Genomic DNA, 26,246 nt, shown 5'->3' with positions numbered 1-26,246 from the left:
GACATTATATACTTCTTAGATATTTATTAGCTGTTTATTGTTTTGTGTTGTTACTGAAGCTTTGCCAGTTGTTTTATGGGATTTACAATATGTGTTTATATGTAATACTTACTATGGGTGCACATGCCCTTTAAAGGAAATATTTAACCCACTATTAATTTGCAACCTGTTATTGAAAAGGAATTGTCCTGTAGTGGTGATTAATTCCAGGACATGACGAATGATATGAGGGATACAAAGAGTATCATATAAGAATGTATTAAAACCTGCTAGTCCTGGGTATTAACCTATGCTGGGTGATCTGGACATAAAAAGGTAAAAGCTTCATCAAATGACTTTCAAAGTCTGATTCTTCATTTAGAATCTGCTGTTCAGTGCAACCCTGCAAAACTGCATTTTCCTGATTCTTTTTTTTTTTTTTTTCTAAACTATGTGGAAGAGAAAATGTATAAAAACTGTGTTGGGGAACTAAGCGCTCCTTCTCTAATAGTTTTATTATGTTATATTTATGTAGACGGTGCTCCAAAAAATAACAATATACATTTAAACAAGACAGAAAATAATAGATATTCTTTTTGGAGTCCAATATTATTCATAAAATCAAAATTTTTATTTACTCATGTTTTTACAGGCAATTAAATTCCTTATATAACCATAAATTGCTAAATATTAAAATTGGTGGTAAAATGCAAATTTACAAATAAAACTGTATAAAAACACTGATTTGTTAATCAAATGATATTCTAATATCTGGCCTGTAAAATCAGTTCCACTAATTAATCACGGTATATTAAGTTCACGAATTATCATTTTCTCTTATACATTTATCCTTTATAAGTAGTTGCTGATTTTCGTTCCCATTCGTCAGAGAACAAGTTGCATTAATCCGGTAACGCTAGATGATGTATCTTTAAACATTCTATTGCGCTCTTTCTCTATCCTAAATTAACAATATAAAATGGTATGTCTATATTGGAGAATAAGCTTCCATATTATAATTATCCTTTGGGACCATCATTAATGTGCACTTGCCTAAATAATCATATTATAGCAGACAGAATTCTTATAAATTGTCTCCAAGCTTACGTGTTAGCCCTGAGTATAGGGAGAGCCGTGTCTCTTGGGAGAAGTGTGATTGTATTTATATTTTAGTGTGTTACCTTTTACAAATTAGAGTGAGACAAATGATTATTTTGTATCTATAGGCTTATCGTATCCTTTCTCAGATGGAGGATCTCTCCTAATTGTATTGCCCTTATTGTATCTGTGATGTATTTGTGTTTCACAAAGTAAATGAGAAAATTAGAGATACATTGTTTCATTTAATCTAAATTGTCCTATGAACGTAATCTCTATATCGTTCCTAGTACCAGAGCTCATTTAAACCATTATGGGTCATTATACTGTTATTTAATCTTCCTTTTAAGAGTGATCGTTCTAATTTCTTGTTTGTCAAATTGCTCATATGCTTTATATTCTAGTTTATGGGGGGAATTCAATAGGGCGCGTTACTGCCGAAAGTAACGCGACCTGCGCTCTATTACTGATATTATGGTAACAGTGCGCATAATTACAGTTAATACGGTAATTTCAATGCTGCTTTTTGCTCGCAGCTCCCTGTGCTGCGAGCAGAAAGCAGAGGTAAAATGACCGTATTAACAGTAGTACATTAATCCCGGCGCTATTCTGGGGAATTGAATTCCCCCCTATGTGGTCTACTATACACATTTCTCACACCATGTGCTACTATCTATAATTCTATTCAGCAATAGTCTATAGAATGCTATAGTTCTATAATACTATCAATATTCTATTCTCTGTGCTGTATTTAATTCAGAATAGTCAGCACTATTTAACTGGTTTGGTTACTATTCCATCAGTGCCAAAGTTAGACCAGATTAACTCTCTGAATCACACATTCATTCCCCACCACGCGTTTCGCTAATAGCTTTCTCAAAGGGTTAGATTTCAAATGATAAATAAAAAGGGACATTCACTAATCATATCTTCTTATTATGACTGACATCTGTGCCATCCAAGTCAGGGCATAATGGTTGGTCCGTACTTTCAAAACAAGGACTCGCTGGCCAATGTTTGTTAGTTATGAGAGGAAGGAAGTAATTGCATTTGATGTGTTAAAGGTAAGTCACCACTGAGATGTATTAATACAATCATATTTGACTCAAGAGACACCGGTCTTCTCTATAAAATATATTGTTGCAATTAGCTTGGAGACAAGTTATAAGAATTAATTCTGTCTGCTGTAATATAATTATTTAAGTGAGTGCACAATAAGACTGGTGATGCTGAATTATTCCAAAGGGATCATTATGATATGGAAGTTTATTCTTAAATGTAGACACAACATATTCTATTGCTAATGTAGGATATAGAAAGGGCTCCTTCCTGAGTGAAGACGTATTAGAAATGTTTTCTTTAACCAGGCAATAGAAGTGAGTATATATCATTGTTATAAGTCCAATAGAAGTGAGTATATATCATTGTTATAAGTCCAATACAAGCACTAATGTCTCATTATATAAGCTTAGATCGTCTTTAGATTCTCCTTAGTCTAGACATATTTAAAAGACACTCTCAAAATGAGTCATTGAAATAAACAGGCGGAGTTTGTTTCTTGAGAACACACAGACTGACAGACAAAGCACAGTAAGAGGTGATATGGATATAAATAGTTATAATGTCATATTATGTCCACAGATAAACCAAGAAATAGAAAAAATGAAGATTTGTATGTACGACGTCCAACAACACGGATGAGATTATCTAAATATGCCTCTTATAACACTTACCACCATTGTGAGCAGTGCCACCAGTACATGGGATACAACCCCAGGTTCCAAGTAAGTAATAAAATGCATTGTTCTGTCATAATGTTTATATGTTATTGTGCCCAGAATATATATTTTGTATAATGATAATAATAGTGTTATATATTACACCTTTAGAGTGCAGGCTCTCACGATGAGAGCTCTCTTTGCATCAGTTTAATTTTAGTATATAATATCTGTGTACCTCTTAGAGAGCTACGTGAAATGTTTGTACTTTATAAACACTTATAATGTACAATGTACCTCAGCCCTTGTTTTGCCAACATTATTTACCAGAGTTGAATGTGCCCAGCAGAGGGAACCCATTGCATATATCACCTTTAAATAACTGTTTTTAAGGTTGAGTTGTGCACCATATTATAAGCGATCTTAATCTCCTGCTCATCTGTTAGGCACCCAGTTTATTAGCCAATAGTCTAATTGGAATGTTCAACACTCAGCTAATGAGATTATCAGAATCTTCACAGCAGCGCAGGGTATTTCAGTGAGTGTGTTGGGGGGCAGTGATCTGTGTGATTATGGTAATGATGGCAGTGCTGCATGTGATAGGGACAGTGCCAGTATGTGAGGAGGGTAATTGGGGCAAGTAGGATGCCACCGACTGAGAGATAGATAGTGAAAAGAACACAGTCCCAACAGCACAGTATAAAGGTGTTAGATTCCTGTCACACTGATGAAAGAACATTGCGGCTTGCAGCGTATCTCCATATGAAGGCATATATCCTACTGTTCTCTTACTGTTTTTTCCTCAGTTGTACGAGTCAACATTGCACGCTTTTGCATTTTCCTATTCTATGTTGGGGGAGGAAATCCAGCTTCACTTCATCATACCTAAATCCAAGGAGCATCATTTTGTATTTAGCCAGCCAGGTGGCCAGCTGGAGAGCATGCGATTACCACTTATCTCAGATACGGTAAGAGAAGAGTCCTTGGGTTCCGTTCTAGAATGCTGACACTGTCATTAGGTTATGACCTTCCACTAGAGAATTCTCTGTGCCAGGCTGTCATATGTATTTCTATTCCTTACCCAGTTCAGTATAACACTTGGTAACTGCCCTAGTTTACAAGACCTGATTTGCTTCAATCACTGAATCAGACACAAACCATGAATTATTGTGTGCCTATAACTACACTGTGTCCTGTCCTAATACAAACATTATTCTGTCATTTCCTTTAGAGTGCTGACTGCGTGAAAAGTCCCATCTTCACCCCCACGACAGGCCGCCACGAGCACGGCCTGTTTAATCTGTACCACGCCATGGACGGAAGCAGCCATTTGCATATTTTAGTTGTTAAAGAGTATGAGATGGCAATCTATAAAAAATATTGGCCAAACCACATCATGTTGGTCCTGCCAAGTATTTTCAACAGTGCTGGAGTAGGTAAGTGTAGACTACAGTTACTGATATCACATCATTAAAATGACTTTTTATTGTGGGGCGCTGTGTATTGTTGTTAGTGCATCTTTAGATTCATGATGAAGCTTCTCAGATACACAGGGGTTATATATTCCAGTATCATGCTGTCCCTCTAAGCAGACTATGAACAAACTTAGGGTGTTGCAGCTATACCTCTGTCTGCTTTCTTTCATATTCATCTCTGCTTGATGGCTCGTTCACAGATATGTGCTGGTAAAATGGCTGAACACGCATGAAAACCGACTTATAATGATACATTTTTAACGTGTTGGCCATGTGCTTTTCATGCATTGCTTTTTTACCAAGTTATTGTACAGGTAGTGCACATTGACACCTTACACATTCTAAAATTTTAAACATTGAAATGTTATTATGGTGGTAGCAAACATCCACTTTTTTTTTTTTAAAGACTTTATTTAGGTTTTAAAGTCTGCAAACACCATATTTTTAATGCACTTTTGACTGTTAGCGGCTGAAAAGCCCTTTAACATCGGATACGTGTGAACGAGCCCTGGAAGGTGTTCACCGTGCTTAAAGGTCAGCCGCACTGCGCTGTGTTCTCCTGTGCATGTCTGTGCGTGTACAATCTTGTCAGTATACAACCTAGTAAAATATTTTATTTAGGTGGTAGTGCAGCTTTTAGCAGCAAGATAGTAATTGTTCTGTTGTCTGCTAAAAGCTGCTTTGTAGAGAGCAGCAACATTGTTGCAACAATGTAAAAAAAAAACCCTAACTAGTTCTGGATGACTGCCAAGATCTACTGTAGTGAATAGGAAGAAAGATGTGAGAGCTCAGACTATCTTTTTAAACTAAATTCATACAGTACATGTTACTTGGAATCTGCATCTCACAAGTAGATAGTCTAGAGACAACTTGCTGTTAGACAGACTGCTCCTATTAAAAAATGCCACCAATATCTAGCAGATAGGGAGGCCCCTTCCCTGGAAGCCTCTAGTTTATTGAATCTAGGGGGTATATTTACTAAACTGCAGGTTTGAAAAACTAGAGATGTTGCCTATAGCAACCAGTCAGATTCTAGCTGTCATTGTGTAGAGTGTACTAAATAAATGACAGCTAGAATCTGAGTGGTTGCTATAGGCAACATCTCTACTTTTTCAAACCCGCAGATTAGTAAATATATCCCTAAGAGTCAGTTTTCACTGTTTCATCCTGATTTTCCCTGCAGCGATGCAGAAACACTAATAGCTCTTCAGTGGATCTCTGTTCAACCGCTTTGGATGGACCGAGTTCTCTAACCCCAAGCTGGGTCTCAGATTCAGGTATCAGCGAGTGGGTCCTGGAGCTGGTACCCCACTATTTCCTAATGGATCTTATTTACAGAAGGGTCCTCCTAAGTGGACAACCCGTTTCATATATAAGAATTTGACAGAAGGCAGTGGAAGAGATATAAACAACAGGTTAATCATTATATCACTATAAACTTTGGGGTATGATTTTATTTTAATAAATTGGTGTGAAATTCCCTATTCATTATGATTGTCAGAGAACAGCTTATTGTTTCTCTTATTGCACATCTCTTTACATTTATTTATCATTCACACCAAGCCCAAAACATAAAAATAATGATCCGATATATGTATGCAAGGGCAAAGAATAACATTGCTTAATTGGAAGAAATCTGTACCAAGGGCATGGTGACACGGGCGGCCTATGTGGTAGGACATGGTATTCATTAAAGATCTGTACTGTGAGGCTCCTCATTACATACACTCATCTCAGTGACCGCTAACACCTTTAACGTTTCAAAGCGCACTGACATTCCCACTTGTGGCAGCTCTTTTACAAATAATCCCTACAGCTTATGTCATTATGTATTCATTGTATTTGTGTTTACAAATATTTCACTGATTACTGAGAAATTATTTATTATTAGAGAAATCTGATTAAGGCTTCCCACCCACGTGTTTTTCACTGCTAGGAAAATCTCTATGAGAAAGGCATATCAAACGTGTTATATATGTTACTGGGGTTTTAGAGCTTGCTGTGACCTTCCCCATATGTTTACATGTGGACGATGCAAACGATGCAAAAAAGGGAACAAGTTGAGTAAAAAGAGAAAAGCGCTACTGCAACACTACCAGAATGTATAGGTATAATATATATAAATATATATATATATATATATATATATATATATATATATATATATATGAAATATCAAACAAATGGGGGCGCTTCCATAGTGCGTTATCCAAATAAAGGATTTTTATTTAAAAACAGAATATACACGTACCAAATATAAAATATATTCAAGCATAGAACCAGCAATCAGTAGACTCCTGTATTAGCGGACATCGTCAGTAGGATCCTAGATCCACAGCCACCTCGACGCGTTTCATCTAAACAGATTTCACCCCTCCTGATGAAATCTGTTTAGATGAAACGCGTCGAGGTGGCTGTGGATCTAGGATCTTACTGACGATGTCCGCTAATACAGGAGTCTACTGATTGCTGGTTCTATGCTTGAATATATTTTATATTTGGTACGTGTATATTCTGTTTTTAAATAAAAATCCTTTATTTGGATAACGCACTATGGAAGCGCCCCCATTTGTTTGATATTTCAGGAAATGATTGACCCGTGGAGATCGGGTTAGAGAAGGGGAAGACGCGCAGACGAGTGACTGCTAGTGCTGATATTATCCGTGGGAATATTGCTTATGAAGGACTATTCTACCCGGACTTTTTAAATATTTTATACCTTGTTTAAGGTGATCTAACAGATTTGTGTTTGAGCGCACTGTATTTGTTGTATTGATATATATATATATATATATATATATATATATATATATTTTACTTTTTCAGTAATCCAGCAATCTCTTCTCTGTAACTGACAGCTTAATACAGTTTGGTGTGTGACAGTAGTAGTCAATATTTTCCACTCACCACCTTTTGCGTCTGGAGGTTGGGTGGACAGCTGCGCATTGGCTGACCTTGGCGATCCCACTTCTGACACCACTTGTAGCAAACGCGTCCTGCTTATAGCTCTTTTGATACCTTCTGACACCACTTGTAAGAAGAGCACCCTGCAGACATCAGCAACAAGGACCACTTCTTGTTGTAAATCAAAGATACATTTATTGTTTGCACCACAATCAATTTCAACACTTCTTGTCAGGATGACACCAGCAAGCAATACCCTTTGCTTACACCTCCTGGTGACCCTAATGCTAAACTAAACACAGTCCAGCTCCCTACTGACTGGCCAGCTCTTCCAGCATCAGTCACCCACATAAAATGAACAACAGTCTTTTAACTCCCACCCAAACACTGCAAACCAATCACAGACAATAAATCAATAACAGGCATATAATACACCTGTGTGTTTGTGTGCCATGGGAAAGACTGTGTGGGTATTAACTCTGTATGCAGTCTCCCTTGCAGACTTCCCGGGACCGTACCTGTTCCTATGCAGGAGAGCTGTAGGAGCTAAATAGGCCTCATTGCTATAATATATATATATATATATATATATATATATATATATATATATATATATATATATATATATATGGTAAAACTTGTGTATAAGCATTTGTACATATTGTATTAGTAAATATTAGTAACATATGCTGTTAGTGTTGCCAGTGCTATAGTGATATATAAAGTATAAACGGTCAGTCCACAGTAAGACACTTTTATAGGTCACTTGTGATGGGCAGAACAGCAGCTCCTCAGCACAAGTACAGTTCTGGACGCCTCGATTTATGCAAATGCACCTGTTTTCCCGATGGTAAAAGAGCAGTATGGCCATATTTGTGATTAAACATAGTTGCTATTCGATGCACAGATGAAAATAATTGCAATATGATATAAGATACCTTCTTCACAATTTACTCATTAGCAAAGCAATCCTGAGAATTTGTTACCAGCACCAACTTTTCTATGTTGTGTAGCTCTCTTCAAGAAGAGGTATGACAGCAGAGGTGGGCGTGGTTTGTTGCCCATCACATCATCAGGTGGGCGGGGCAAAATACAGTACTGTGCAAAAGTTTGAGGTTGGTCACACCAAATATTGATTTGATTTAGATTTTTCTTCTGCTCATTCACTCTGCATTGTTTTAATTGATAAAAATAAACTATTAACACTTCTATTAACTATTTTTGAAAGCATTCTTACTTGGCAGCATTTTTCCCCCCACCTGCCTAAAACTTTTGCACAGTATTGTTCATGATGATGCTAATTGCGTCATTACAACCCTGAAGTTTTGCCATCTATGTATGTACATATGATGCACTGCAAACCCGCATTGTTGTCCTTTGCTCTGTAGCCTATGTAAGACTCGTTGCACATTGGATTGTATCTCAAAAGCAGCTGAGTTGGGATTTATGAAAACTGTGGTGTTGCCCACAGCAACCAATCAGATTCTTGCTATCATTTTTATAGTGCAGTTAGAAAATGAAAGCTAACATTTGATTGGTTGTTATGGTCTACACCACTGTTTTCCTGTGCGTTAGTTGTTGCTAATGTCCCCATTGTGTTCCTGTGTGAGTTACTTTGTGCCCTTGCATTCCAGTCATGGGAACTGGGAGTGAATTATTCTGTGTACACAACTTAGTAAATGTATCAGCAATAAAGACTAACCTTTGACTGGAGCATGTATTTAACCGACAGTAAAACAATATTCCTATTGGTATATTGATTTCAGAAAATATAATGTGCATGACCTTGTTTGCTGTTGTTCCCAGGGGCTGCTCATTTCCTAATTAAGGAGCTATCATATCACAACCTGGAGTTGGAGCGGAACAGACAAGCTGAGCTGGGGGTCAGGCCTCAGGACGTCTGGCCTTTCACCGTCATTGCGGATGACTCCTGTGTGATGTGGAACGCGGTGGATGTGACTGTGACGGGAAGCCATCCGAGGTACAGCTCAGCCTTCGTAACTCCCATCAGTATTCTAGTCCACTGAGCTCGTGATGGAATGTTACTATTGATTTAGAACACAGGTGCTGTGTTCTCTTTATTCATTCTGGTTAAATGCTCCTCAACAAAATGCAACACTGTTTTTCTTAATGTTTTTTTAATGTTGCAAAATGTAATAATCCCCAATCTACAAGCACTTATACCATATATATACCACGGACATACAACAGTTACACACTTAGAGATTGATCAACAAAATACAGTTAAATTCGTGTACAGCGGAAGCTAAGGAAAAACAGAACATTGGGGTACAACCTACCCTGTATGTCTAACCTGTCTTACATTAGGGAGGCACCTTTATTCATATATGTATATATATATATATACAGTTACACTTCATCAGGGGATTGGAGAGGGTCGTCCGGCTGATACAGAATACAATGAAGACTAAACGTTTAGGAGCAATAGGAACCTATTATAAATGTATAACTCATTTTTTTAGGCTGGGTACACACTGGAACGTTTTCGTCCAGTAATCGGGCAAATCAGCCAACATACGACCGTTCGGTCGGAAGTCGGGGGTTAGTGTGTATAGTGACACGACGGTCTGAAATTGTACCAAATTGTGGAGATTGTCGGCCCTTTGGTACCGCTGTTAATCTTATTTTTATCGGCCAATGAATTCATCTTGACTTCTAAGAAAAACGCAGCCACATGAAGCTGACAGAAACACGACTTACCTTGCAGTATGACCTGCACCCTCTGACTGATATAAAACATGTAAATAGAATGAAGTATTGAACCCATACAGTAGCCACTCGGGCGGGGCAATTTTCACACTTTTATGTTGTTGATTAGACCGGGGATGTCTTACTTTTAGCAATTTTTTTACATTTATTTGGCCATCAACCCCTCCCATACTTCTTATTGTTCACATACCTTGTTCATTTGTTGATTAACAATTGTTCCCTGGGAAACACATGTCATAAATGTATTGAAAGGGGAAACACTAATCATCACCTACTGGGGTGCCTCCTCAACCCCCCCTCACACCGCTCTGCTCTCAGTAAAGCTCAGAAGAGGCCTATGCTTTTTAGGGGGGGAGGGGGCAGGCCTCAAAGGTGAGGGGGCCCAGAGGAGTGGGGGGACCGTATGTCTTACTGGCCACTCAGCATTGTCAGACAGCCCTCACCTCCGGGGCCCTGTGCTTGCCGCTGCCCCTGCAACCCCATTTGTTACACCCCTGCTGGGACAGTAAGGTGTGATATTCATAATGCTGTTCTCTTTATCAGTGGTTCACAGAGGTCTAGCCCACATGAAGGGGGAGGAGGGGACACAGAAGATGCTTAAATTACATTAAAACACCTTGTTAGTGGGAGCAGGGCTCTGGGATCTCTGGATATGGTGCTGATGGGAGAGAAAAGCACTGAATAAGAACCATTCTTTGCATCCGCTGAAAGAACAATTACTTCTCCCTGAGAGTTCTATCTCAGACAGCAGCAAATAGCGCAGCTGCCAAGGAACGTGGGAAATCTTCTCTCCGCAGCCATTTAGTACAGACCTCAGAGAGCCCTGAAATGAAGTATTTCACTGCCTGGCCGGGCACACTGAGGAATTCATAATAAATGTTTAACGTGTGTTCTTAAAACCTATTAAATGCACTTTGAAGCTGATACATTATTGTATAGCTGAGTACATTATGCTGCATGGAAGCTTTCAAAACACACTTCAAACACTCTGCAAAAAGAAATGACAAAGTACAAGGCTTTGTGTGCGCTGTGAGCGCTCTGCACCCTTCTACGCTCGCTTGTAGGAGCCTGAAGAGGTTCGACATTCACCAGATGGACGCGTGTTGTTGTCATCCCTACATAGGAATAACAGATATCTGTATGTTCAGACATAGTTACATAATACATCTAATAGGAAAATCAGCATTCAACATATAGAATATTCCTTGTACTAGTATTTATGCATACACTCATACATTACCTAAATAAATTGTAATTATTAAATAATAATATAGTGATGTGTTTCTTGCAATGTGCAGAAAACAGGTGAACAGAAGCCTCATCGTGATCAAAATTCACACGTAGCTCCCTTCCATCAAGCAATGCCAATTATAATGTTTTTTAGTGACGGTGACCTGGTCGTTGCCTGTTGTGTAACTGTTATCACAAGACTAAAAAATGTAACATAGAGAGCTGTCAGTCCCGTTGTGTTTTGTAAAAATAAATAATTTAAAAATACCCTACCTGGGGGTAAATTTATCAAGCTGTGGGTATGAAAAAGTGGAGATGTTGCCTATAGCAACCAATCAGATTATAGTCATCATTTATTTAGTACATTCTACAAAATGACAGCTAGAATCTGATTGGTTGCTATAGGCAACATCTCCACTTTTCAAACCCGCAGTTTAGTAAATATACCCCCTGGAGTTTATGTCAGTATCCCACACTTTGGTCTGATCAGTTTGCACGTCTGTTACATTGCTCCGTTGTTATTCCAGTATGTAGGCTGCAGTTTGTGCCTGGCTCCTCCCACTAGGAGTGTATCTACAGTCACACCCAGGGCCGGATTAAGGGAATGGAGGCCCCTGGGCTAAGGGCACCTCCATTCGCCCGTGAGGCCCCCTTTTTTTTCATTTTTTTTTTTATACAGCTTTTTAATTAATAGTTGCTAGATAGAATTATTTTAGGCTTTAGCATTGATATCCATCATGCTAATGTAATGTATTTTTGATGGATGTGGATTATCATTTAGGTGTCCATTTTTCACTGTCTTCTGTACTATAGTTTTGTTGGTTATCTTGTTAATAAATATGTTTTTTTATCTACTAAGCCAGCAACTGTGTTTTAGTTAGTAATGCACACACACATAATATATATATATATATATATATATATATATATATATATATATATACAGAAAAATGTGAAAATCATTTTGCAGTTAGTTGATACCAAAACCAGGGTCAGGCCCAGGTTTAAAATATTTGTCCAGTGTAGGACCCACATGAATACAACCAGCTCTCATACGTGACAACGCGGCCTTTCTAGTGTGGGTTTTCTATAGTATAATGTTTTAGACCAAACCCTCATGCATTCAAGGGCAATATATGCTGTAAAGTAAGACAACTATACTGAAACTAGGACCACTTTTTTAAATCAACTGATGTAGGAAAGCAATGAATGAATATATATAAAATATTTCAGTTTTAATCATCAATGATTTGGTCTGAGTGCACGCTCTAAGTTCAGCTACTTTTCTGTGTGGTCTCTATACAGTTCCAGCCATACCTTTTGCTTCCCCCTGTAACCTGTAGATAGATAGTGCTTGCTGGGTGCACTGCGAGTGCGATCATTAGCTAAACCAGCTTTGGTAACACGGTCAGACCGCCAGGCAGGGAATGATGGGAAATGACGGAGGAGGTTAGACTAGCGGCACCGACTGACCACTCTGCACAGCTAGTGAGAAGATGAGTAGTCTGGGAGGTCATACTGTGGAATATAGACAGCTCAATACAGGTAAAATAGACGTTTCCCAGAGACTATGGGTATACACCAAATTAGCAAAATGGTATAACTTCGAATACAGAAAAACATTCTATAACCACAGGATTTATACAAGTGACCCCAGTATACAAACCTGGGAAGAATATATGAGATATAGGAGAATGTCTAAGCACGAACTGAAGAAAACAGGCCTTGGGGTAAATGTATCAAGCTGAGAGCTTTACGGCAGCTTTGAAAAACCAATCAGATTCTAGTTATCATTTATTTAGTACATTCTACAAAATGATAGCTAGAATCTGATTGGTTGCTATAGGCAACATCTCCACTTTTCAAACCCGCTGGAAAACTCTCAGCTTGATACATTTGTCTAATCTGACCCTTCATTTTCTATTCTTATTTTCATATATGATTCTTTATTTTCTGATATCCTCCAGGGAATGCTCGTGGACTGAAAGAAATGTGTCTTTAAAGTACATTCTGCAGCACATGGAGGCAACCCAGGACATTGCTCAGTACGCCATACTTGGGATGCGGAAATGGACCAGTAAAACGGCAGGCAGAGACGTGAGGGACCCTTTCTCCCGCTGTCACCTGCACGATTTCATCCTCCTCAATGTGGACCTCACCCAGGATGTACAGTACAATCAGAACAGGTGTGTAGGCTGCTCCAACCTAGCAGGCGCTTATCTCTCAGCGTGGGGGCGTTCATTATAAGAGTCAGAGATATGGACTCTGTGGGAGGGACAGGGTTAACGTTCCGTCTGTGTGTTACAGAGACAGAGGTCCCCAATGTTACCTAGTTACCCTGTATCCATGGCAGCCGCACTTCTAGAAGTTGTTATTTCTCTAACTGTTTGAAGACTGGCTTCCTGCTGTTTCCTAGTCATCCTAAGTCCAAAGCACTGGAAGTGTGGGAGACGCATTTTAAGTAGTAGCAACAAACAGATATGGTGTTCTCAGCGTAGCAATCAATGTACAAAGTAGTTTAAAGGCATAGTGCTAATAATAACTGCTTTTATCTCTGAGAAATGATGCATCTTCATCCTCTCATTCCTAGTGTGTCAGAGCTTGTGTCTGTGACCCCATGTGTCAGTGTGCCATTGTTCTGGGACCCCAAGTGTCAGTGTGCCATTGTTCTGGGACCCCAAGTGTCAGTGTGTCATTTTTCTGTGACCCCATGTGTCAGTGTGACATTGTTCTGTGACCCCATGTGTCAGTGTGCCATTGTTCTGGGACCCCAAGTGTCAGTGTGTCATTTTTCTGTGACCCCATGTGTCAGTGTGACATTGTTCTGTGACCCCATGTGTCAGTGTGACATTGTTCTGTGACCCCAAGTGTCAGTGTGCCATTGTTCTGTGACCCCATGTGTCAGTGTGCCATTGTTCTGTGACCCCATGTGTCAGTGTGCCATTGTTCTGTGACCCCAAGTGTCAGTGTGCCATTGTTCTGGGACCCCAAGTGTCAGTGTGCCATTGTTCTGTGACCCCATGTGTGAGTGTTCCATTGTTTTGGGACCCCATGTGTCAGTGTGCCATTGTTCTGTGAGCCCATGTGTGAGTGTTCCATTGTTCTGTGAGCCCTTATGACAGTGTGCCATTGTTCTGTGTGTCCATATGTCAGTGTGCCATTGTTCTGTGTGTCCATATGTCAGTGTGCCATTGTTCTGTGTGCCCATATGTCAGTGTGCCATTGTTCTGTGACCCCATGTGTCAGTGTGTCATTGTTCTGTGTCCCCATATGTCAGTGTGTCATTGTTCTGTGACCCCATATGTCAGTGTGTCATTGTTCTGTGACCCCATATGTCAGTGTGCCATTATTCTGGGACCCCATGTGTCAGTGTGCCATTGTTCTGTGACCCCAAGTGTCAGTGTGCCATTGTTCTGGGACCCCAAGTGTCAGTGTGCCATTGTTCTGGGACCCCAAGTGTCAGTGTGCCATTGTTCTGGGACCCCAAGTGTCAGTGTGCCATTGTTCTGTGACCACATGTGTGAGTGTTCCATTGTTCTGGGATCCCATGTGTCAGTGTGCCATTGTTCTGTGAGCCCATGTGTGAGTGTGCCATTGTTCTGGGACCCCAAGTGTCAGTGTGCCATTGTTCTGGGACCCCAAGTGTCAGTGTGCCATTGTTCTGTGTGCCCATATGTCAGTGTGCCATTGTTCTGTGACCCCATGTGTCAGTGTGTCATTGTTCTGTGTCCCCATATGTCAGTGTGTCATTGTTCTGTGACCCCATATGTCAGTGTGTCATTGTTCTGTGACCCCATATGTCAGTGTGCCATTGTTCTGGGACCCCATGTGTCAGTGTGCCATTGTTCTGTGACCCCAAGTGTCAGTGTGCCATTGTTCTGGGACCCCAAGTGTCAGTGTGCCATTGTTCTGGGACCCCAAGTGTCAGTGTGCCATTGTTCTGGGACCCCAAGTGTCAGTGTGCCATTGTTCTGTGACCCCATGTGTGAGTGTTCCATTGTTCTGGGATCCCATGTGTCAGTGTGCCATTGTTCTGTGAGCCCATGTGTGAGTGTTCCATTGTTCTGTGAGCCCATGTGTGAGTGTTCCATTGTTCTGTGAGCCCTTATGACAGTGTGCCATTGTTCTGTGTGCCCATATGTCAGTGTGCCATTGTTCTGTGTGCCCATATGTCAGTGTGCCATTGTTTTGTGACCCCATGTGTCAGTGTGTCATTGTTCTGTGACCCCATATGTCAGTGTGTCATTGTTCTGTGACCCCATGTGTCTGTGAGACATTGTTCTGGGACCCCATGTGTCAGTGTGCCATTGTTCTGTGACCCCATGTGTCAGTGTGCCATTGTTCTGTGACCCCAAGTGTCAGTGTGCCATTCTTCTGGGACCCCAAGTGTCGGAGTGCCATTGTTCTGTGACCCCAAGTGTCAGTGTGCCATTGTTCTGTGACCCCATGTGTCAGTGTCCCATTGTTCTGTGACCCCATATGTCAATGTGCCATTGTTATGTGACCCCATGTGTCAGTGTGCCATTGTTCTGTGACCCCATGTGTCAGTGTGCCATTGTTCTGTGACCCCATGTGTCAGTGTGCCATTGTTCTGTGACCTCAAGTGTCAGTGTGCCATTGTTCTATGACCCCATGTGTGAGTGTTCCATTGTTCTGGGATCCCATGTGTCAGTGTGCCATTGTTCTGTGAGCCCATGTGTGAGTGTTCCATTGTTCTGTGAGCCCTTATGACAGTGTGCTATTGTTCTGTGTGCCCATATGTCAGTGTGCCATTGTTCTGTGTGCCCATATGTTAGTGTGCCATTGTTCTGTGATCCCATGTGTCAGTGTGTCATTGTTCTGTGACCCCATATGTCAGTGTGTCATTGTTCTGTGACCCCATATGTCAGTGTGCCATTGTTCAGTGACCCCATGTGTCAGTGTGCCATTGTTCTGTGACCCCATGTGTCAGTGTGCCATTGTTCTGTGACCTCAAGTGTCAGTGTGCCATTGTTCTATGACCCCATGTGTGAGTGTTCCATTGTTCTGGGACCCCATGTGTCAGTGTGCCATTGTTCTGTGAGCCCATGTGTGAGTGTTCCATTGTTCTGTGAGCCCTTATGACAGTGTGCTATTGTTCTGTGTGCCCATATGTCAGTGTGCCATTGTTCTGTGTGCCATTGTTCTGTGACCCCATGTGTCAGTGTGTCATTGTTCTGTGACCCCATATGTCAGTGTGTCATTGTTTTGTGACCCCATGTGTCAGTGTGTCATTGTTCTGTGACCCCAAGTTACAATGTGTCATTCTTCTGAAACCCAAATGTCAGTGTGCCATTGTCCTGAGACCCTGTGTCAGTGCATACCTCTCTACTTATAAAATCCCAAAAGTGGGACAACATAAGTCCCGACCATGTTCCACCCATTAAGGAACAAATTGGGTTATAATTCCACCTACTTTCCTAAATCCCGGCCCGTTTGTTGTCCGCTAATCTGGATGTCCCTCCAAAATCGGGACCATTGGGAACTATGTCAGTGTGCCATTGTTCTGCGAAACCAAGCAATACCATTTAGGACTAATCTGTTAGGAAATTACTAAATTGTCAGTAAAAACCTTAGTTTGTGGCCAATATACTTATGAACACAGGTGTATTATTAAGCGTGGTGTCACTTGTTGTATAAAACATAGTATAGAAACATAATCACGTCAGTAATGGTGAAGATGTTTACTGATATGACATTTTCAGAAATTGATCTCCTGAACCAGAGAATGACGTAACTTTCATGGTTTTAAATTGTTTTCTTGCAGATAGTGACAGGGTAATATTTCCTACAGCTAACTAAATTCCGTTCTCTGTTTCCTCTACCAGATTCACATGTGATGATGTTGACTTTAATCTGAGAGTGAACAGCTCGGGGCTGCTCATATGTCAGTTTAATCGCTTCAGTGTCATGAAGAAACAGATTGCGTTGGGAGGACACAGATCTCTGCACATTAAACCAAAAGTGAGAACAATTTACACCTTAAATGTTTCTGGCTGGCTGTGAGTGACCAGGTTTCATGGGAATCATAAGAATTTTGTTGATTCCGATCCCTGTGAATCACTTATTGGTGAAAAAGTGATCAGGGGCCTGATTCATTAAGGATCTTAACTTGAGAAACTTCTTATTTCAGTCTCCTGGACAAAACCATGTTACAATGCAAGGGGTGCAAATTAGTATTCTGTTTTGCACATAACATAAATACTGACTGTTTTTTCATGTAGCACACAAATACTTGATAGCTTATTTGTACACTGACATTTAAAGTTGATATTTGTGTGCTACATGAAAAAACAGTCAGTATTTATCTTATGTGCAAAACAGAAAACTAATTTGCACCCCTTGCATTGTAACATGGTTTTGTCCAGGAGACTGAAATAAGAAGTTTCTCAAGTTAAGATCCTAAATGAATAAGGCCCCAGGTTATTACAATAATAATATGCAATAAAACAAAAAATAACAGATGAAGACAATGGGTAGATTTATCAAACCTTCTAAAATGGAAAAGTGAAGGTGTTGTCGTTAGCAGCCAATAAGATTCTAGTCTTTCTAGAACAGTGGTTGGAAACTCAACATATTTCAAGGGGCGCGTGTGCTGTCCTCCAGCCCCCAAAAGACAGCACATTACTTGGCACCACCACATCACTCGTCTCAAAATACACCCACATGGCAGCCTGGTCCACGATTCCCCCAAATGCCACTCGGATCTGCCACTTCTTTCAAAATAGCCCCTCATGCCCTCAGACCCCCCACTTGTCATAAAATGCCCCCACATGCTCACATGTATTCCAATAATCCCCCACAATGCATTAACATCTCCCCATATGCCTCTCATGTGCCACTCAGATCTACCCATATGCCTCTCATGTGCCACTCAGACCTCCCCAAATGCCTCTCACATGCCACTAACATCTCCCCATATGCCTCATGTGCCACTCAGACCTCCCCAAATGCCTCTCACATGCCACTAACATCTCCCCATATGCCTCTCATGTGCCACTCAGATCTCCCCATATGCCTCTCATGTGCCACTCAGATCTACCCATATGCCTCTCATGTGCCACTCAGATCTCCCCATATGCCTCTCATGTGCCACTCAGACCTCCCCACAGACCTCTGCAATCCCCCCACTTACCAGAACAGTCAGCGCCCGCAGACTACGGAGGGAGAGGATGTGGTCCAGAATGCACTGCACTAACTCCTCCCCCTCCTCTGATTGGTTGTGCTGTCTGACCACCTTGTCGTGTGCTTTGTAGGTCACATGACGAGGAAGCCAGCTGCTCCCATTCTCTCTTATTCTCTGCTACATAAGTGATATAGGGAGCGGGGGGGGGGGGCAGGTGAAGGCTTGGTGGGCCATCTATTGCCACCTCTGGTCTAGAATGGGCAATACCTCCATTATTAGAAGGTTTTGTAAATCTACCCTCAAATGACCGTTTAGTCTGTCATTTTCATGTGTTAATGGTTAATCCTCAGGACGTGTTTATTCCAAGCATATTTATTTTGTCAGGTTTTTTTTTATTTTATTTTAACTACATCTGCTGGAGCATGGCTCTCAGCATCTCCTATGCTGCAGTAGGATTACTGATGTACTTATGTGACTTTCTATAAAGGTTTCATTTTACTTTTTTTCTAAATGTATTGGTCAACAGTTTCATATAGTGCTGGATTAATTATGTCATAGAGGCCAGGGATGGTATAGATTCCTCCTGTTTTACCATTTCTCAATGCTGCCAGTAATCTAATTACAAATGCTCTACAAATCTATTGTAAAATGTGGGTTTAGCTGGATTACTTAAATTTCCTGTTTTTAACATTTGTTTTCTGTGTTTGTCCTCCAGGCCCTTGATTCATCAATGTCTGTGTCACCGGCTCACTACATCTGTGCTCCAGACAGCAAACACAACATCCTCGCTGCTCCCGCTCAGCTACTGCTGGAGAAATACCTCCAGTTTCACAGCCAACGATTCTTCCCTCTGTCAGTAAATAGCGCCAGTCACCCGGTGCTCGTTGTCAATTGTTACCTGAATCTAGGACCTCAGGTACTCAAACATTTCAAACAACTATTTTTCTCTATATGATTTTTCTTATAGTATAATCTAGATGTTTACACAATTGGTGGATCACCCTTTAAATGTACCCCGAGGCGGCCATTTTCATGAGATTGCAGCTTTTGTGCCTCATGCCTTCAGCTTGCCAAGGGGGCCCTGGCCTGCCTTTGTAGTGGGTGGAGTCTCCAACCAGGTATGGCCCCGTCCCCTTCAGAGGCTATGTAAGGGGCCCAAAGAAATTGCCGTACTAGGAACCTGACATTTCTCTTGGCGGCCCTGGGCACTAGAAGCTAGTGCCATGACCCAATATTGGTTCAGCCTCCAAAAATGGCTGCCTCCGCTGTCTGTAGGCAATGGGTGCAGTCATAGAGCTAGATTTACTAAACGGCGGGTTTGAAAAAGTGGAGATGTTGCCTATAGCAACCAATCAGATTCTAGCTCTCATTTTGCAGAATGTACTAAATAAACGACTGCTAGAATCTGATTGGTTGCTATAGGCAACATATCCACTTTTTCAAACCCACAGTTTAGTAAATCTAACCCATAGTCTCTTTGTAACTGTCACCTTCTAATTTAGCACCTTGCAGGACATCTTTGTACTCAATTTCTCTTCAAAGTGCAGAATATATCCGCCATTTTGGTTGAGCTGGGAAAAGCAGCGTTTTGGACTAAATTTATGAATCATTTGCCTCAGCTAGTTTCGGGCGAATTGATAAGCTATCATTTCAGGTCAGCTCACAAAATGGCTGCCTTTGTATCAGAGTAGGGTGAATGAAGAAGCTGCACGTTCAGCTCACGAAATGGCTGCCTGAAATGTGTTGTCTGTTTAAAAGTGGAAAATAATTGATTGTCATTTCATAGTTGTTTAAAGGGAAAATAAATACATTTCTTTTAATAAATCACTAGCTTAAGATTGAATTGTGCAGCGCCGTCAACATGTTAGCTTGGAGACTTCAGGACTGAAATCTCGCTCCATAGCAGCAACAGCAGAGTTTATATACTTTTTGAACAATGAGAACAGTTCACAAATATACATAAATTACTACTAATGGTATACAGTGTTCCAAAAAGAAGTTAATTATAATTATAATCTGCAATAAACTCTGTCTCTGGGCAGATGAAATGTTGTCTTTGTTTTCGGTTCCTCAGGCAATATTGACATCTGACTTTTTCTGTCAATTTAAACAGTTATATCTTAAGTAGAAATATTACAATTAGTGAAATCATATTTTTACATTAATAAGGATTTAACGACATGTATGAAATGTGACATTTTCTAAGACTGTTAACCTTTTACATAATACTTCTCTTATTATTAATATATTGAACAGCGATTCCAGTCTATCTGAGAATGTTAATCTGGGCCTCCCATAATCATTGTAAACCATGCTTTTTAATTTACTGCTCACTTCTGGGTGTTAGCCAAAAATGGAAATCTATTCAACATTGTATTTGTATCTTACTTATGTTTATTTTAACTATATGTGCAAAACTGGGTTTAACATATAGATTAGTTTCACAAATTTGCACATTAAACTCTTACTTAACATTCAAAGTAACCAGCTTTAACACAAACAGACTGTCTGAATGAAAGGTATTTTTGAATCAATATAGGAATTTTGTTTTTATCCTATTCATTATGGGTAAATATATAGCATCATAGTAAAATTACAATGAACTGACGATTAAAGATACAATACTATGTGTGTTTCAGATTACGGTTTGCTACGTAAGCTCACGGCCTCACTCTGTCAACGTTAACTGCACGGACATGATGTTCAGCGGGCTCCTGCTGCACCTCAGTGACTCTTTTGTTGTGGCCAGTTTCTTGAAAAAGTTCCAGTTCCTGAAAGGTAATCCAGACACCAACAGTGTCAATCCCATGCCTGGGCTAATCCTCCTTTATGTCTAATTAAAACACTGATGTCCCTTGATGCCAACCAGGTATTTAATAGCATAAGCAGCCATCATAATTATTATTACGTCATATTCCTTTGTTCAGTTAAAAAAAGCATTTAATTGCATTTGTTGATAGCGGAGACCCCAGGGAATTACGATGTCCCCAGGAGATCAAACCGCTTACAGTTTATAATTAGCTTTTTCAGAGAAATGTAAATTCCAACAAACGCCTTTGTGGGTCTCTTTATAGTGTCTTGCCTCCACATTACTTCAACCCCGTTAACACTGTTCTCTCCAAAGTCACAGCCTGGAAATGATTGTGTCAAACATTGCATTTGATTGTGCAGGGTTACACTGATCGGCATGTTCACATTGCAATCTTCCTGAGTGGTGTTCATATTAGATGCAGAGTATCTTGCGTGAAATCTGTCTGCTATGCCCAGAAAGTGGGCACACACATTTGCATCTATGCAGACTTGCATGATTATGACACTTATGCCCGGTTATAACTGTAGAGGCGGAACAGGGAGGCCAGGGGCGTTCTGGCATTGGCTGAGTACAGTAAACTCATGTTTATTCAAATGTGGCTCATGCAGACCTGCTGAAATATGTATAGATGCCTGCTATGACGGCGTCTCTTGCATCTGCTGTAGGACAGGTGCAAGTCCTAGCACAAATACCAGCAGGGACGGCAGCACAGTGGCTCAGTGGTTAGCACTTCTGCCTTACAGCACTGGGGTCATGAGTTCAATTCCCGACCATGGCCTTATCTGTGAGGAGTTTGTATGTTCTCCACGTGTTTGCGTGGGTTTCCTCCGGGTGCTCCGGTTTCCTCCCACACTCCAAAAACATACTGGTAGGTTAATTGGCTGCTAACAAATTGACCCAAGTCTGTGTGTGTGTATTTTAGGAAATTTAGACTGTAAACTCCAATGGGGCAGGGACTGATGTGAGTGAGTTCTCTGTACAGCGCTGCGGAATTAGTGGTGCTATATAAATAAATGGTGATGATGATGACTTTTGGAGGTGTTCTGCAATATATTGTGAATTAAATGGTTTCTCCAGCCAGATAGAAATCTACCCCTGATTATATTCGATCATAATTTATTTTATTTCTATTTGTGTGCATATACCTACTTTTTGCAAATATTCTATATTGATCTAGATCTGCACACTCCCTGGCTACACTGCAGCAGTTTGTATTACTGAGATATATCACAGTATAATGAAACATGTAGGTCCGGGCAGCACGCTGGAGATGTCTCCATCCCTGACCACTCATCAAGCTTCAGGACGACGGGCATAGAGCGTGCTGTGGTCACAACTGGATAACTGCAGAACAATGTAAACACTCAAAATATCACACACTAAAGTTTAGACCAGGCCTGTCTCACCTGCGGCCCTCCAAGTGTTGTGAAACTACAAGCCCCAGCATGCTTTGCCAGTAGACAACCAGTTGATAGCTGGAATGGCATGCTGGGACTTGTAGTTTCACAACACCTGGAGGGCCGCAGGTTGGACAGGCCTGGTTTAGACAGTATGGAGTGGAGGAGGGGAGGATTAGTACACCCGGGTATAGAAACCCTTTCATCTCACCCACACTGTACTACAATTGAGGGATAAACCTCTATGGACAGAGACATTTAAATACAGTCTTTCTGCCGGTCTGTATTTTATAGCATACATTATACAGTGTTTGAAGCAAAGAGGCAACTGGCGACTCACCAACGATTGCGGAACTGCATGCCTCAACGTGCTGGAACTTGTAGTTCCACACCCACTGGAGAGCCACAAGTTGCTTATTTCTGGCTTGCAGCGAATGCTAAGTACAACAAACCCAAAAAAAGATCATAGACCGATGCATTCGTTATATTTATTCCTAGCACCACTTATTTCAGTGTTACCAGATTGATATTTGCCACATTGGGCAGAGCCAATTGGACATTTTATAGGTGCTTAACGTTCACTTTCTTTACTTGTTTAGGTGCCACCCTGTGTGTCGTGTGCCAGGACCGTAACTCGCTTCGCCAGACAGTGGTTAGATTGGAGTTGGAGGACGAGTGGCAGTTCCGTCTACGAGATGAGTTCCAAACCGCCAATGCTAAGGAAGACAAACCCCTGTTCATCTTGACTGGGCGGCATGTTTAAAGAACAGCGGCCTGTATTTCGGACAGATCCATACAGAAACTTTAGCTCCGCATTCACCCTTACCTGTATTCTCCACATAAAGGACAGGACTCTCTATTTTGCACTGGATACAAACTGTGTTCCATTGTTAACGCTAACAGGCAACAATTCCTGACATAGTAAATATTTTACAGTGGACACAAACATGTGACTTTCCTTAGTTTTATTTGTATTTAATATGTATTTGTATATATTTCCAAGCACTGAGAAATAGGGGCTTTTGTATCTTTATTTTTCTGAAATTGTTTGTTGTTAAAATTCCAGCTTGTGTTTTATTTTTATTGTCTTAAAATCTATGTTTAGACAATTTTATTTGAAGGAGGATGTATGACATTGTTAAGAAATGATTTGGAGATATGTAAGAAGTAACAATGAGGAGAGTGTTGGGGAGGGGCTAATAGTAGTCCTGCCCATGAGGAGCAGAACAAGATGCCTTAGAACGTGTTCAACCCATTGGGAGCCACAGGCTTAAGCTAGGTACACACTACAGAATTTTCCACCATCTTTTTATGCCGATCGATTTTACATGCGATCGATGTTCCGATCGCTCGGTCCATGGACTGCATACACACTAGCCTTGTTTAGGACGATAAAGGGAAGAGCGGACGTCCCTTTAGCGACTTTTTACAGCCATGTTGTCGTGAGCAATGACTGTAATTTCGTACTCACTGTTGTGGATCGGTCGGAAGTTTATACACACTACACAACGGAAACGAGATTGGAACGAAAATATTAAACGGTACGACCAACCAGATGAGGCGACAATCGTCCATTTGGGCAGACTTTTGACCATCGTGTCACTGCACACACTGACCCGACTTTTGAACGAGCGGTCGTATGTCGGCTGATTTAGCTGATTATTGGATGAAAACTGTGTAGTGTGTACCCAGCTTTACCCACTATGCAGTTGATCTGTAAGAGGGGATTGTCAAGTTCTCATAATAATGGTGATTGCATTCAAGAAATTTAAGTTGGAGTATGAAAAGGTGATACATAATTAATAATTTAAATAGTTGTATTATTCTGAGAGAAATCCAATATTGCTCTGAAAATTCATAGACTGTTTCAAAGCGTAAACTAATAACTAATTTTTCATTTACTAAGCTATGTGTTTAGGGTATATTGATTCCAAGGTTTGTCCAGTAAGTTTGTGAAAGTTACAATTCACACATTGCAGAGCTGAAAGGAAATTCAGTGAAGTATTCCTAGAATCTTCAGCTTATAGAGATGACACAAATGAACAATATTATTAAAACCTGTAACCTTGTCCTCTACTTTGTATAAAATGACAAATGCAAATACGTTGTTCAGTAGAGAAGAAAGTCATTTGCATATAGAAACATGAAAACATAAAGGGGGAGAGCCAAATATTTTAATATCATATTCTCCACATAGTATACATTTCATAGCAATTCTTTTAGTGCTGTATAGAATACTTTTGTGTTATCATACCGTAGTGTACAGTCATAATGATTTAAGAGCAAAACAAATGTGTGGCCTTTAAAGGAAAAATCCCATGGATTTTATTGTGGTTACTTTTGTATAGCGTAAAAAATATCAGTATTCCTTTAGATAATATCAAATATGAGTCCCCAGGTGATGTTCACCAACAACGTCGGGGATACCCAGTCACAGGCAAAGCATTCTGGGAGTTAAATGTTATCAGAGAGTCACAAGTTACAGACAGAAGAGACCGTCCCTTCATGTCAGTGATTGGGGAGATTTTGTTTACACGGTTTTTCTAGGTAGAAACTTACTTGGTGTATTGTAAGTTTGCATGTTAATCTTAAAGTTACTTTTATTTTTGTAAATAGTGTATGTGCATTGTGCAGTATTGTTGGTCTTGTACTGATTTGGCTAATTTAATATGCTTAAGGGTTTTTTAAATAAAATATGTATTATGTTCACACCTTGTAATTTTGTTTGACATTGTGTAAGCATTATATGTTGGGATAAGGGTTATAATATCGAATACTCTGTTAGCCATTTTTCATTCTGCTGTAATTTCAAGTGTTCTGCACTTTGGGTGTAGAATATGGACCAAAGAGTGGAGCATTTGCACTATTTTCTCCATATTTGGCACCGAACTGTGCTTTACGCAGTCAGGTGGCGTCAGAGGAGGAGTCGGGGAGGGGCGAGGGCGGTCACACATGGTAATGATATGTGCTCTGACCCCTCAGCCCTGCTAACTTAAATCCTCTGAGGGGCGGAAATAGAAAACTAATTTGCACCCCTTGCATTGTAATATGGTTTTGTCCAGGACACTACTTACTCAATTTTGTTACTTAACTTTTCTTAATGAATCAGGCCCTATATTCCTAATCCTAGCCCTTCACTTTGTTGTGCCCGAGACAGCTGCCCCTTCTGCCTGTCCCTTGTCCCAGCCCTGACTAGGAGAGTTATTACATTGTGGGAATGGGAAAAAATGTGAGTTTAAAAAAAATGTGAGTTTAAAATAACTGTTTGTATTTAAGGACACATCTTTGAAAGGAGGTTTATTATATTATTATATATACGTACTTAGCGGCGCGCTATGGTAGTGTTTAACTACCTATTTTAACAGTGATTTTTGTTAATAAATCATCATTACCTTTTTCATCTTTTAAAATATTTCGCTATTAAATTGTTATTTTAACAAGAAGTTTTTTCTCTAATATTGAGACATTTTAATGTATATCAATAAAAATTCATAAGTATTAATGTTTAGACTGTGAAGGCCCCATAAACACAGTTCTTCTCTTTCTTTAACATTTATAATTCAAACTATTCATGTTCAGAACTTTCTCTTAGCATAGGGGGGGGCGATGACAAGTAAGAGGCGCAGACCTTTCTAGCAGCATACCTTAACAGGAACATGGGCCCTTTCCCCTGTGGGCACAATTTTGTCAAATTTTTTGCATTGTTTTACACAGCCAATAAAATATGTGTCGTTTCAGAGGGCTGGAATCAGACACAAG

The 26,246-nt window shown here is 40.3% G+C and overlaps 1 protein-coding gene across 3 annotated transcripts in view; it reads left to right on the top strand.

Annotated features, from left to right (window-relative positions):
* GREB1 (growth regulating estrogen receptor binding 1) overlaps positions 1-25,200 on the top strand; it is a 139,263-nt gene extending 114,063 nt beyond the window's left edge. For all 3 annotated transcript variants that reach the window (XM_075201426.1, XM_075201427.1, XM_075201425.1), the window contains 9 exons: positions 2,719-2,861; positions 3,602-3,763; positions 4,027-4,231; positions 8,981-9,155; positions 13,102-13,320; positions 16,981-17,116; positions 18,994-19,194; positions 20,918-21,056; positions 23,087-25,200. In XM_075201426.1, coding sequence (XP_075057527.1) covers positions 2,719-2,861; positions 3,602-3,763; positions 4,027-4,231; positions 8,981-9,155; positions 13,102-13,320; positions 16,981-17,116; positions 18,994-19,194; positions 20,918-21,056; positions 23,087-23,250 — 1,544 coding nt within the window. In that variant the 3' untranslated portion in view covers positions 23,251-25,200. The remainder of the gene's footprint in view (positions 1-2,718; positions 2,862-3,601; positions 3,764-4,026; positions 4,232-8,980; positions 9,156-13,101; positions 13,321-16,980; positions 17,117-18,993; positions 19,195-20,917; positions 21,057-23,086) is intronic.
* The last annotated feature ends 1,046 nt before the right edge of the window (positions 25,201-26,246 follow it).

The sequence above is a fragment of the Mixophyes fleayi genome, chromosome 3 (assembly GCF_038048845.1).
Source record: "Mixophyes fleayi isolate aMixFle1 chromosome 3, aMixFle1.hap1, whole genome shotgun sequence".
NCBI lineage: Eukaryota > Metazoa > Chordata > Amphibia > Anura > Limnodynastidae > Mixophyes > Mixophyes fleayi.
This window is presented reverse-complemented; position numbering and strand designations above follow the sequence as displayed.